Consider the following 14,871-nt stretch of genomic DNA (forward strand, 5'->3'; position numbering starts at 1 on the left):
AGCTCAGAACAATGCCTGTATATTTTGTACTTTGAATTGACATATAATATGAACTATACATACTAACTTTTAAATGTGTTCTATAAGATATGGAAAAATAGTCTATACAATTGGCACTTTCTAGCTAAACTGCATAAAACCCCCACAATATTCCTTATTTGCCTACCTCTCACTTATTTTTAATTACAAAAGCAAAAATATGATTATTATAACAAATTCAAACCATAAAGAAATACCTTTGCACCCCAAAGAGAGTTTAAAGATCAGCTATAGAAGAGGTCAGAGAGACTGGAAGTGAGAGAGATCCTCATGCTGGCCTTGAAGGAGGAAATAGCCATGCTGTGATCTATCTATGGGAGGGGCCATGAGGCAAAGACTTGGGGGATGGCTTCTAGAAGCTGAGAGTGGTCCCCAGCCAACATCCAGCAAAAAAACCCAGAGACCTCACTCCTACCACTTCAAGGAACTGAATTATGCTAATAGAATGAGTTTGGAAGAGAACCTAAAGCCTTATATGAGCTCTAGATGAGAATGCAGCTCCATGCTACATTCATTGATTTGATTTCAGTCTTACCTGACTCTGACCAGAGCACTCAATTACATCATGCCCAGACTTCTGACTGCAAAACCTAGAACAGTGATGGCGAACCCATGACACGCGTGTCAGAGGTGACACGCGAACTCATTTTTTTGGTTGATTTTTCTTTGTTAAATGGCATTTAAATATATAAAATAAATATCAAAATATAAATCTTTGTTTTACTATGGTTGCAAATATCAAAAAATTTCTATATGTGACACGGCACCAGGGTTAGGTTAGGGTTTTTCAAAATGCTGACACGCCGAGCTCAAAAGGTTCGCCATCACTGACCTAGGGGATAATAAGTGGGTATTGTTTTGAGCTACGGAGTTTGTGTTAATGCAGCAATAGAATAATACAAATACATAAAGACTTCTGAAAGTTATATTTTCAGTGTGAATTGTATTCATCATAAAATAAACTTTAATTTTCTATTTAATATATTTACTTTGAATTTTATAGTATTATATATTATTAACTAGAGGCCTGTTGCACGAAGAGATTCGTGCAATAAGCCTTCCCTTCTCCTGGCTGCTGGCACCGGTTTTCCTCCGGCACCTGGGACCCAGGCCTTCGCTCTGGCTGGAGCCGCCTTCAGTCCTCCGTCTTCGCGGCCCCGGCCGGAGCCGTCTTCTGTCTTCCATCTTTGCGGCTCCAGCTCACCTTCAGTCTTCACTCCGCCGCTTGAAGCCTATGTATGCAAATTAACCACCATCTTTGTTGGCCTCTAATTTGCATATTGCGCTGATTAGCAATGGGAGGCGTAGCAAAGGTACAGTCAATTACCCTGTTTGTCTATTATTAGATTAGATGTTGTGACTCCTGCTTCTTGTTTGCATTTATTTAATATCCTTTTGCCCATTTTTTTAGTTCTAACTTTTTATGATGCTTTGTTTAGATGGGGCTTTAAAAAACAGTGTGGAATATCCTCCTTTATTCATGGTGCGTACATTTCTAAGATCCCCAATGGATGCCTGAAACTGCAGATACAACCAAACCTTATATATACTATGTTTTTTCTTATAATACATACCTATGATTAAGTTTAATTTATAAATTAGGCACAGTACGAGATTAACAATAGTAGCTAATAATAAAAAGAATAGTTATAATAATACTAGAGGCCTGGTGCACGAATTTGTGCATGGTTGCATCTCGCCCAGTCCCAATCGGGGCCGGACCATGGGAGGTTGGCCAGCCGGCTGGGGCGAGGGACCATGGGAGGTTGGCCGGCAATGGGAGATTGGCTGTGGGAGTGCACTGACCACCAGGGGGCAGCTCCTGTGTTGAGCATCTGCCCCCTGGTGGTCAGTGCGTGTCATAGCGATGGGTTGACCGGTTGTTCCGGTCATTCTGGTCGTTTGGTCATAATGGTCACTTAGGCTTTTATATACATAGATACTGTAATAAAAGTTATGTGAATCTGGTTTCTCTCTCTCTCTCTCTCAAAATATTCTAGTGTACTGTATGTTCAGTGTGGACAAAGAGATGGTTCACATCCCAAGGAGGATACAGTGGTGAGAAACAGCATGAGATTTCATTACACTACTCAGAATGAGACCCAATTTAAAACTTACAAGTTGTTTATTCTGTAATTTATGAGTTGTTTATTTCTGTAATTTTCCATTTAATATTTTTGTACCACAGTTGACTGCAGGTAACTGAAACCACAAAAGTGAAACTGGGGATAAAACTACTGTATATACCTGTTGAATTGAGTTTCTGTATTCTCATGGTAAAATTTGTCACATTTATACCTATTTTTGTAATATCTTTGGTTTTATTTTTCATCTTGCTCCATTTTCTTTCTATCTCATTCTTCATTTTATTTTCTGTATTTTGGAATATAAATACTTTTTTTGTTTTCTCTTTTCCAGTGTTTTAGAAAGTGTGCATTTATTTTTTATAATTATTTATAAATTAAGGTTCTCTAAAGAAATCCTCAAGACAGACTATGAATCTGGCCTCCTTGTATCCTCAGTACCAATTACATAGAAGTGTCTAAAACACATTTAATTTGATCAATTGATATCACTAACATCTGTGCAATTATACTAGCTTTTGCCACTCTTTTGTTCCCTTTGGAATATATTTTTTCATGTTAATTATAAAACATGAAAAACATTTTTTTACATGCTCATTAGAATAAAGGGGAAAGATTTTTTTTCTAACCCCATACTCCAAAAATAGGCATTGTTGCCATTTAAAAGATATTTTTATTGATGTCAGAGAAGAAGGGAGAGAGAGAGAGAGAGATATATAGAAACGTTAATGATGAGAGAGAATCATTGATTGGCTGCCTCCTGCACGCCCCACACTGGGGACTGAGCCTGCAACCCAGGCATGTGCCCTGACTGGGAATCAAACCATGACCTCCTGGTTCATAAATCAACGCTGAACCACTGAGCCATGCCAGCTGGGCGGCATTGTTGCTATTTTAGAGTATATCTTTACATATTTTTCTCTACGTTTTAATGATGATAACAATAATAATAATTAATACTTATTTAACCTTTCTATGTACTATATGTATATTGATTAATTAAGTCCTCAAAACAGTCCAATGAGTAAGTACTATTTTTACTGTCTCTGTACTAGGGATGAACAAACTGAGGAGTAGAGAAGTTAAGTGATTCCCCTGCCCCCAAATTATGCAGCCAATAAGTGATAAAACTATGATCCATTCTCTCAACCATATATTAAACTGTTTCATCAAATATGTTTATGTAACTTTATATACAAACTAAATATAGTTATTTTAATTGACTTACATTCAATAAAAATGTTCTTATAATCTATTTTTCTGTTACACTAGAGGTCTGATGCGTGAAATTTGTCTGGAAGGACGTCTGGAAGGTTGTTCGGCTGTCCAGTCTAATTAGCATATTACGCTTTTATTATTATAGATGCTCATTTTACTTACTGTATTTGTATATATTTCCAAATTTGCTGAAGGTATTTCTGGTGAGTGAACCAGTAAGTCAGAGAATTCCTTAGGTGGCATATTAGTTTTGGTAGGCTAAATTTCTCTGATAAGTAAATCCAAATAAAGTTTATTTCTCATGCAACTACCTAGGGCAGGTTCAGATCAGTGAGTGGCTGTTTTCCATATTGTGACACAGGGGTCCAGGCTAACTTGCTCTTCTTGCATAAGCAGAGTATATTGTCATTTGCATGAGTGAAGCTGGATGTCATGTCCAGTATTTGGTTGGTGGAAAGGAAAGGGAACATGAAGAAAACATACTTTAACAGACTGAATCCTGAAGTAGGATTTATATTGCTTAACACTGATATTCCTTCAAGGAGAATCTAGTCATGTGGCCATTGGAAAGAAAATAGATTTTGATGGACAGCTAGTGACTGCCACAGGCAGTTTTGTCGCATATTTGTTTTATCATATTTGAAAAAGAAATTTAACACAATTATCTCATTTTTAAAGAATTACATGTTTTTAAATGTATCATAGGTATTTGTTAAATGGACACACACCTCTGGCTAGTGGCAGATCCAGAATAGAAACCAGATCTGACTCCCAGGCCAAAGCTCTTTCTAATTAATGCAAGACCTACTTTACTTTTTTTGAAAACTTAATGAAATATGAAGATATTTTTTTCCTGGTGAAGCCAAGTCCTGAGGTGTTGAAGAGAGACTTATTTCTGAAAACGATAGAGTATGGAATTAATTTAATTTGGGAAAACAGCTGTCTAGCCTTTTGGCAGAAGCAGCCTGCAGAATGTAAACCATATTGCTGGTATAATTATTATAGTTGCTAACAAATGAGAGAACATTTTGATAACTGTAGAGAGCCAGATTTTAGTTGTTAATAGTGGGACATCACTCTCTGAATTCCAAAGCCACTGATTGGGCTTATATTAAACTATTCTTTCTTTTTTTTAAAAAAATATATTTTATTGATTTTTTTACAGAGAGGAAGGGAGAGGGATAGAGAGTTAGAAACACCGATGAGAGAGAAACATCAATCAGCTGCCTCCTGCACACTCCCTACTGGGGATGTGCCCGCAACCAAGGTACATGCCCTTGACCGGAATTGAACCTGGGACCCTTGAGTCTGCAGGCTGACGCTCTATCCACTGAACCAAACCGGTTAGGGCTAAACTATTCTTTCTTTATTCTTCAGATACTTGCATATCAGTGGTGATTGAGCATAGAGGAAAGTGCTGACCACTTACGTAGTGAATTAGAACAGGTAATTTAGGTAACTTAGGTTTTCAAATAGTATTTCTTTTTCAAAAAGCATATGTCATTTATTTCTTTTTGCTTAAATTAGTCAGATAAATATAAAAATCTCTCTTTCAATTTATCATTGTAGTCAGAGCTAAACAAGTGAGATTTTTAATGGTGGAGGAAATTCCTGGTTATTGCAGCCAACTTTTTTCTCTCAGGATATGGAGAATACATATAACTTACTACTCCTTTAATACCATATCACAATAAATTTATATCCCTTTAAAAAAACATACGTATCGCATGTGGCTCTTATAAAATATTTCTCTGGATCTCGATACATCTTCCAGTAATACTACAGGACAATGTCTTTAAGGATCCATGCAGGAGGATAGATTTTAATCATGCTTGATTGCAGAAGGCAATCACTTCCCTGGAACTGACCATCTGCATCAGCCTAACTCGTATATTTTCTCTTTAGCTTTTAAATTGGAGAAGAATTCCCAAAGTAGGGATGTCATAGTAGCATCAACTGCATGCAGGACATGTGTCTTTAGCTCCCCCTTGCCAGGAATGTGCCATTCAGTATGTGTGGGTACGATGCCCATAGGGACAAGGAGCAGGAAAAACCAGTCTTCCCAAACAAATCTCGCTCCTTCCAAAAATATCTATAGAACTGTTATGTTCGTGGGAAGACTTTCCATTATAAGTTTATTGGCTTATGAGCTGAAATGAGCCCATGAAGTTATTATTAAAAATAAAAAATTAAATGCATACTTCTAATTAATCTTTAAGATTAATTATTGATATAATGGCAAAATCACCAACTGAATTTTAATGAAAAAAAACCTCTATGATATTGGTGAATGGGATTTAAAAATTAACATTATTGTTTAGTAAGTGTGGTCAATGATGCATCTCTTTCATCTGGATCTTCACATCAGTAAGAAGTATTATTTTTTGACTATGATGGTGCTAAAAGCAAGGTATTGAAATAAAGTGGACTTAAAACTAAAATATTGAAAGTTGTTGTTGAAATTTTTTTTAACAAATTTATCTTTATTGTTGAAAGTATTACAGATGCCCCCTCTCCTCCCCCTTTGATTCCCTCCATGCCATACCCACCCTCCCAGGCCTTCACCACACTACTGTCTGTGTCCATGGTTTATGTGGAGAGCAGCTATAGCGTTCGGACAGGTTCAAGCCTCAGACTGATGAGAGGGCATGGTCCTCTTGTGGCAAAACCACATACAAGTCCCAGCTTGGAGGGCAAAGCCCTCCCAGCACAATTATAGCCAAAGGCTATGGTTGTAAGCTTGACCTTATGGTCTGACCCTGTGGTCCTAGGTGGCTGAGGGATGTGGGCTGCGGGAGGTGCAGCAAGTGCTGCCAAAACAAAGTTTGATAGAGTTCAGAGAAGTGCAACAACAGGAAAGAAGTACATTTGAAACTTGAAAGAACATTGTAAACATCTTGACCACTCCCTTGTTGTGCTTTGTGTGATCTGACTACAAAATAAAGACTTGGCTTACAGGCTGTGTCACTGTTTCCTCATCCAGGTGCAGTGATCCACCTGGCCCCAACTATATTCTCTTGTTTGTTTTTTAATCCTTCACTGCTCTCCTGACCCTTAGGTTCACCACTGGCCGTGCTGGACATGATTCAGTTTAGGCATATATGCATATAAATTCTTTGGTTAATCTCTCCCCACCCACCCATTTTAGATATAAAATAACATATTGTACTGGAGAGAAAGCTGAAAAAAATTATCTACTAATAGGAAAATGTTACCCTTTATTAGTTGCATATTCTTTGCCAAGTTATTAAAAAAACAAACCATTTGCAGAAATCTGGATGAATTATCGCTGGTTAATTTGAGCTGCCTTACTTTCCACTTGCAGCACAGGTATAAGCTTCATCATGTACAGAAACATTGAAATGGTTAAATTTGCAAAAGAAAACTTTAAAAGACTTAAATCAGCTTATCTCAGTTGAAACAATGAAGCCCTTAAAATTGCATTTGTATCTGAAATGGTGCAGAAAGTGCCAATAGTTTAAAATAATTCAAAGAGAAGGCAGGGGTGGGTGAGTGGGTGGGGGAGAGATTAGCCAGGGAACTTATATGCATATAAGTAGAGCCATGGACACAGACAACAGTGTGGGGAAGGCCTGGGATGGGTGGGTACGGGGTGGAGGGGGTCAACGGGAAAAAACACAAAGGGGACATCTGTAACACTTTCAACACCAAAGATAAAATTTAAAAATAAAATAATTCTTTTGAAATAAACATGATTAATTAAAGTCATTTTTGGAATATAAAACTTACAAAATACTTCCTTCCTTTCTTCCTTCCTTCCTTCCAACTCTGGCAAGTGCTATTTTATTTAATAACTAGAGGCCTGGTGCATGAATTTGTGCATGGGTGGGGTCCCTCAGCCTGGCTGGTGATCGGGGTCCATTGGGGTTGTCTTGCCCAGTCCTGATAGGGGCCGATTGGGGATGGCCCGCTGGGGAGAGGGACCGCAGGAGGTTGGCTGGTGTGGGGGAGGGACTGCGGGAGGTTGACCAGCCGTTGGAAGTTGGCTGTGGGAGCGCAATGACCACCAGCGGGCAGCTCCTGCGTTGAGCATCTACCTCCTGGTGGTCAGTGCGTGTCATAGCTACTGGTCGACCAGTCATTTGGTTGTTCGATCGACTGGCCGCTTAGGCTTTTATGTGTATAGATGTAGCATATCCTTTTTAGAGTTTTTTCTTCCCGGTTAAATTTTCCTCCAGAAGTTAATTTATTAACTAGAGGCCCAGTGCATGAAATTCATGCATGGGGGTGGGTCCCTCAGCCTGGCCTGCACCCTCTTCAATCCAGGACCCCTCCGGGGATGTCTGACTGCCTCTCACAATCCAGGACCACTGGCTCCTAACCGCTCGCCTGCCTACCTGATCACTCCTAACCCCTCTGCCTGCCTGCCTGTTCGCCCCTAACCCCTCTGCCTGCCTGCCTGTTCACCCCTAACCACCTCTGCCTGCCTGCCTGATCGCCCTAATTGCTCCCCTACTGGCCTGATTGCCCCTAACGGCCTCTGCCTCGCCCCACACCCGGAACCCAGGATTCCCTCCTCTGGCCAGTTGCAGGCACCGAGGACCCGGGCTTCCCTCCCTCTGGCCTACCGCAGGCACCCAGGGCCCAGGCCGGCTTTGCCCAGGCTGACCACAGCCGCAGGGGACTGTGGGCAGGCGGCTTTGCCCGGGCCACAGCCACGGGCACCCGGAACCACAGGGTGGGTGGCTTGTCTCTCTCCCAGGTCACAGGTGCAGGTGCAGCCACTGGTGCCTGGGACTGCAGGACAGGCAGCTTGTCCTTCTCCCAGGCCGCAGCCTGGCTGGTCCCCATTCCTCTCTTGCAAGCTCATTTGTGCGTGGCTGGTCTCCATTCCTCTCTCCCCAGTTTTGAGTGTCTGAGCCGTTATGGCGTGACAGCGTGAGGGTGTGATGGCCATTAGCATATTAGCTCTTTATTATATAGGATTGATTATAAAAGTTATTTATATTTATATTATACATTAAAACATACAGTATCTCTCTATATAAAAGCCTAAGTGACTGTTCAACCATTCAACCAGTTGCTATGATGTGCACTGACCACCAGGGGGCATACGCTCAACGCAGGAGCTGCCCCCTGGTGGTCAGCGCCACTCAGCTGACCAACGGGTGCCAGACGCCGGGCTCATGGCTGGTGAGCGCAGCTGCGGCGGCACAAGCCTCTGTTGTGGACACTCCCCCTGCATGCCCCTCCCCCATCCAGACCGGACCGGGATCGGTACTAGCATTGGGACTGACTGGGCATGAGCCTGGGGCCACTTCTCAGTCATGGGCGTGCTGGTATCACCATAGGACGGGCGCGCAGAGACTGCAGCGGAGTGGCAGTGAGCCTACTGAGTGGTGGCAGCGGCAGGTGCAGCGGGTCCGGGATGAGCGGGAGTGGCGTGGCGCCCGGCCTGGATTCGGGCTCCTCCCCAGCCACCTGCCGCTTCAGCACTACTATACCCCTCAGGGGATGTTGGACTGCCTGTTTCGGCCTGATCCCCACAGGCCATGCCAAGGGACCCCACCAGTGCATGAATCCGTGCACCGGGCCTCTAGTATATAATACTTATAAACTAAATTTATTTTCTGGGGTATTTACATTAACTAAGATCTATGAGGGAGGTTTTCTCAGTGAAGAGACCTTGAATTATAAAACAATTCTAGAATTTCCTAACTATTCCAACTACAAATGGCTTTATGTGATATGTATCTCAGAGAAGCCATTCTTCAGAGAAGGTGAGGGCATGCTGGACATATTCTTTAATTCAACCAGAAAGACAGCTATCTTTCCTAAATCTGACAGATGAGCAAGAGGCAAATCAAAGGAGAAACAAAGAGCTTTAATACCCGGAAGTCATCATAGCATTTAAACAATTAGAATATTACTTTATTTCATAATAAATTTACAGTTGAAAAAAAGATATTTACTAAAGCCACAACATTATTCATATAGACAAAACTTTTATTGCAAAACCTTGGTACAGGAGCATTAGTAATTTTAATTCCATATGGATATAGAGATATTTAAAAAAACAGAAATAATGTATTCCAAAGGCTGTAATAGGCACAATATATATGCTTGTGTTTGGTCTGCAAGCATTATACTACAACTCAGTATATCTGATCTAAGAAGTTGCAGATTTTCATCACTATGTACTAAAAACATACAAAAGAGTATCATACTATGTTGAAAAAGCATGTACTATCAATACTACAAAATAGGAGCAGCAAGCCAAACCAACAAACGATTCCTTGGGTTTTGGAAGAAGTAATACATTTATGGCTTTTTCATGTTTGTTTTTGAGACTGGTTAGCAAGTCTGGCAAGTGGAAAAGAAGAAAGTGGTCTATAATATAACATTAAAGACATCACTTACAAGGCATCTGATATTTAACAGGTGCATAATTGGAAACAAAAATTGAGCTTGATCTTAGTGCAAAATTGTAAGGTAACATATCAGCTTCCACCCATCAATTTTTTGGCATAAAAATCTTTATGCAGAAAAGTAAAAGTTTTCCAAACGACAAGTGGAAATATTTAAGACAGATCATTAGACCTGACTTTTGGTTTTTAGTAACTGTAAAGAATACAGGTGTCCCAAGGACCAAGAAACCGGATATGGTCCTTTGTATGGGATTTTCTTTTGTTCTGTAAAAACATGGGTTGAAATATGTGTTCATGCTGACAGTGTATCCATGCTGATAAAGGTGAACATGTGGCAAAAATAAGAAAAAAAAGGCAGATTTTTCAGAGCATACTACTACTACATCATGTTGAGATTGTCTTAAAGGTAAAAATGTACATCTTAGATTCTCGAAGGTTTTATTTTCCAGCTAGCAATTAAACATAAGTGCAAAAGTGAACCATGCAATATTTTTACCTATCAGCTACTGTGCTAATGATATGAAGGGAACAGAATTCTTTTTTTTCCCCTTTAAATGCATAATGCTCACAAGTTATCATTGGAACTCAAGTCATACACAAAAGCAAATCATGAAGAAATGTTAAATATTTCAAAATGCCCATGAAAGCATGCCAGAAATGATGCTGTTTCTATAGCACAGAATTGTTGGAGGCCACTGCTAAAGCAGTAGGAGCTACTGCAACTTCTAGGTCTTTAACACTGCTTTTTTTTGAGGGGGGGGGGTGTGATACAGGTCAGGGGGTCTGGTCTCTCTGGTGGTTAACCCATAATTTCTGCAGGTTCAGTGACCAACTTGGATCCATCCCATGCAGTCTTGAATTGTTCAGGAATAGGGAATTCTCTCTGGAAAAAGGCAAGGAGAACACAGTTATTTAAGAAGGCTTCCTTTTGCAAACAGATGGAAGGCTGATTAGTGTCATACGATGGACAAAGTCATTTTATGGAACTCAAACCTGTATCATGGAGAATACTTCTATGTCACATGAAGACTTGGATAGTCATGGATCAGCTTTGTGACTGTCTGCGAGCCTCATCATTAAAGCTAGGACTTATTAAGAACCAGATATATATTTTTTAATCCTCACCCAAGGATATTTTTCCATTGATTTTAGAGAGAGTGTAAGGGAGAGGGAAAGACAGAGAGAAACACGGATGTGAGAGAAACACATCGATTGGTTGCCTCCTGCACGTGCCCTAACCAGGGCCTGGGCTGGGGAGGAGCCTGCAACCGAGGCACATGACCTTGACTGGAATCAAACCCGGCACCCTTTGGTCCACTGGCAGACGCTCTATCCACTGAGCCAAAACGGACAAGAACCAGACATTTTTAAAGCACTGGTTATACTAGTATGTGAACTCAGTTAATCGTCTACATCCCTGTGAGCTAGATACTGTTGAGATGCCATCTGCAGCAAACAGAGGCCTGAGAGGTTAAGCTATTGATCTAGATGACATTACTAGCAAGTAGAACAGCCAGACTTCACACCTAGACAGCCTCTCTTACCCATGACTCTACCAAATTCAAACATGTACAGGAATCAACTGGGGATTTTGTTAAAATGCAGATATGGATTCAGTAGATCTGGGGAAGAGAATGACAATCTGCATTTCCATCAAGTTCCCAGGGGCCACTGGGCTACTCTTTGATGAAATATAAAAATATGCTTCAGGTTATGCATCAATTTCTCACCCTTCATCCTGCCAACCTACTCCTCCCATTGCGAAATACATGCACACGTACCACACACACACATCACACATGCACCACACACACACACACACACACACACACACCACACATGCACCACACACACACACACACACACACACACACACACACGCGCGCGCGCGCACGAGCGGAATAACCAAAATCAAAGCAGTTTAAACTCTCTTTTCCCCAGGGAGGTTCTCCAGTCATTTCAGCAGAGGATTAAAAAGGAAGGTGAGGAGGAGGAGTCCTTGGCCCCAGCTTCTATGGCCTCCCTGGACTTCCGTACACACAGCACTGCTGAAACCACAACTGTCTGATAAGTGGATGCCTGTGCTCACCATTGGGGAGATGTGAAGTTTCGTGGGATACACACATGAGTCCATATCTTCCTAGATGTAGGATCCAACTATTTCCTCTGGAAGAAGCTATTTATTTATTTATTTATTTTAAAGGGAAGGTCCTTTCTTTTTTTAAAAATATATTTTATTGATTTTTTACAGAGAGGAAGGGAGAGGGATAGAGAGAAACATCGATGAGAGAGAAACATCTATCAGCTGCCTCCTGCACACCCCCTACTGGGGATGTGCCCACAACCAAGGTACATGCCCTTGACCAGAATCGAACCTGGGACCATTCAGTCTGCAGGCCGACGCTCTATCCACTGAGCCAAACCGGGTAGGGCAGGGAAGGTCCTTTCTATAGTGAGTGATGAATTCTTCTTGAGTGAAATCTGCAATGCAAAGTCTTTTGATGAAGCAAAGAAGCCACAATCTTAATGACCGTGTGTGTGTGTGTGTGTGTGTGTGTGTAGCCAATACCCCTTCTGGGGCTCTTTTTTTTATTTTTTTTTTGGTGGGATATTGGATTTATCAGACCAGATTTATTAAAAGCTATGCTTAATATGTCTAGGACTTTAATGGAAAATTAGAGAACATATAAGAACAGATGGACAATGTAACTCTATAATAATAAAAGCATAATATATAAATCGACCAAACAGCCGAACAGCAGAATGACCGTCTGGACGATCTTCTGGATGAAGCCGGGGCTGTGAAGGCCTAGGCAGCGGGGCTAAGAAGTCCTACTCTTGCACGAATTTTGTGCATCGGGCCTCTAGTTTAATCTAATAAAAGACAAATAGGGTAATTAACTGTACCTCCGACACACTCCCCATTGGCTAATCAGGGTGATATGCAAATTAACTGCCAACAAAGATGGTGGTTAACTGTCAACAAAGATGGCTGTTAATTTGCATACGTAGGCGCCAAGCAATGGAGCGAAGCCGGCTGGCCCTGGACAGGAGCAGCGAGTGAAGGCAGGCGAGGTGAGCGAAGAGCAAAGAGGGGGGCCCACGTGCCGCAGGCCGGGGGGCTTCTTAGCTAAGCGCCCTGGCGCGCAAGGCCCGTCTGGGGCTCTTCTTGATGAGTGAAAGAATACTCTGGGGTGAAGGCACCTCTTTGATAATAACTGCACTGCAGCTGTTCCAAACTTTTTTGGGGGTGTAAAGTGAGAGTGATAGGATGACAGATTTCTTTTGGGATGAATCATTGCTCCCATCCATTGCCAGATGACAGTGCCCACAGCAGGACTTCTGTATTGCTCTCTATGACCTCCACCTGGAAAATGCATGAAGAGGGCCTAGGACAGAGGGCACAGGTAATTTAGGAAGAGAGGAATGACTACATTTTCATGCTCAGGTTTTGACCTGTACTCATACTTTATATCAGTGGATCCCACTTTTGGCTCCATACTGAAGTTATCTGGGAAGCTTTAACGAATACAGATGTCTGGATCCCATGCCCATGGATTGTAGCTTAATTACTCTGGAGTGCTCATCCAAACCCAATGCTTTTCTTAGCAGATCCAGTCCCCATGCAACTGAGCCTTCTGCTTAAATAGCTGCAAAGGCCAGGCCTCACCCTCATTTTTGGCTCGCTTCTCTGGGGCCATTCTTTAGTGGCTATAGCACTTCAGTAGTTTGTTTTAGGTGGAGAACATGCAAGGAGCCTCCTCTAGCCCAGGATTAGGCTGGCCATAGACCCAGCAGAGTGCTGGCAGAGTCTTGTTTTTTACACTTAAATGATGAACTATAGGCTGCAATATGTAGGTGTGTCTGGGTAGTGCTGGAGAACTTAGTGAGAACTGGGGAAAGGAGACATTAGCAGGCATTGGTCCTGTCCATACTTAGAAAACATTCCTGAGTTCAAATAGCCCATAACATTCATTTTTAGTTTTGGTTTACATGATTAATATATAAAGAATACTATCATGTTTTATTGACCCCATCATTGTGTTGAGGCTATATTGCCAATAATCACTCTTCTTGTCTCAGTAGCCTGGCTTGTGAAAGCACATGGAATTAGGTAGGTGGATTGGGATTTGAATTTTGCAGAAGAGCAGGATTATATTTACTACTAGAGGCCCAGGCACGAAATTCGGGATCCCTCAGGGGATGTCTGACTGATGGCTTGGCCCACTCCTCAGAGGGAGAGGGCTTAAGCCGTCAGTTGGACATCCTTAGCGCTGCTGCGGAGGTGGGAGAGGCTCCTGCCACTGCCCTTGTGCTTGCCAGCCATGAGCCTGGCTTCTGGCTAAGCGGCGCTCCCCCCGGTGGGAGTGCCACTAGGGAGCAGCTCTTGCATTGAGCGTCTGCTCCCTGGTGGTCAGTGTGTGTCATAGCAACCGGTTGTTCCGCCATTCGGTCGATTTGCATATTAGCCTTTTATTATATAGGATGAGCCAAGTGTCTCCATGGATGTTTTGGACAGGATCAAATGCCTTGCAAGGAAAGAACATGAGAACAGTCATGTTGTCTGTCTAAGGAGATTAACCCAAGTGCTGACAGTGGTGTAGATAGTTGGTTGATTGACCCACAGGTGATGGGGGCCTCTACATCCAAACGTGTGCCAGCTATGTCATGTTTGCTCCCACCCTCCCTGCTTCACTGCCCCCTTGCACAGTTAGAATCAGAGGGAATGATCTCAGAAGTAATAACTAGTGGGAAGCAGTACTTGCTTCCAAACAGTAACAACTGGCAGGTCCACCACACTGGGGATGCAGAGGATATACTTCTTTATACTTCCTTTGCAATGTGTGAGGATATCCGCACACTTCTGTCAGAGGCTGCTTTGTCGGGGAAAGGAGGCAAAGAAAATAAATGGTGGCAAAATCACGCAGGCTAGTGTTTCTCTGAAGGGTTGCTGGGTACACTGTTGGCTTATTAAAATACAGATTCTCAGCTCCGAGTCTCCCAAATCCCTTTTGGGAGCAGGCATTTTCATGAAGCTTCCTAGCGAATTCTTGTGCTGAGTTTGAGAACCTCCGGCATAAGAATAACGACATACTTTGGTCTACTTATTGTTATTGCTCCCCCCTCCACTTTTCCCCCAA

The 14,871-nt window shown here is 42.1% G+C and overlaps 1 protein-coding gene across 1 annotated transcript in view; it reads right to left on the reverse strand.

The window, feature by feature from the left end:
- Positions 1-9,206: 9,206 nt before the first annotated feature.
- The window catches only part of CAP2 (cyclase associated actin cytoskeleton regulatory protein 2), a 128,716-nt gene continuing 123,051 nt past the window's right edge, over positions 9,207-14,871 (reverse strand). The window contains exon 13 of the mRNA XM_023756487.1: positions 9,207-10,613. Within this exon, the coding sequence (XP_023612255.1) occupies positions 10,530-10,613 (84 nt within the window). The 3' untranslated portion in view covers positions 9,207-10,529. The remainder of the gene's footprint in view (positions 10,614-14,871) is intronic.

This window comes from Myotis lucifugus, unplaced genomic scaffold (assembly GCF_000147115.1).
Source record: "Myotis lucifugus unplaced genomic scaffold, Myoluc2.0 scaffold_95, whole genome shotgun sequence".
Lineage (NCBI taxonomy): Eukaryota > Metazoa > Chordata > Mammalia > Chiroptera > Vespertilionidae > Myotis > Myotis lucifugus.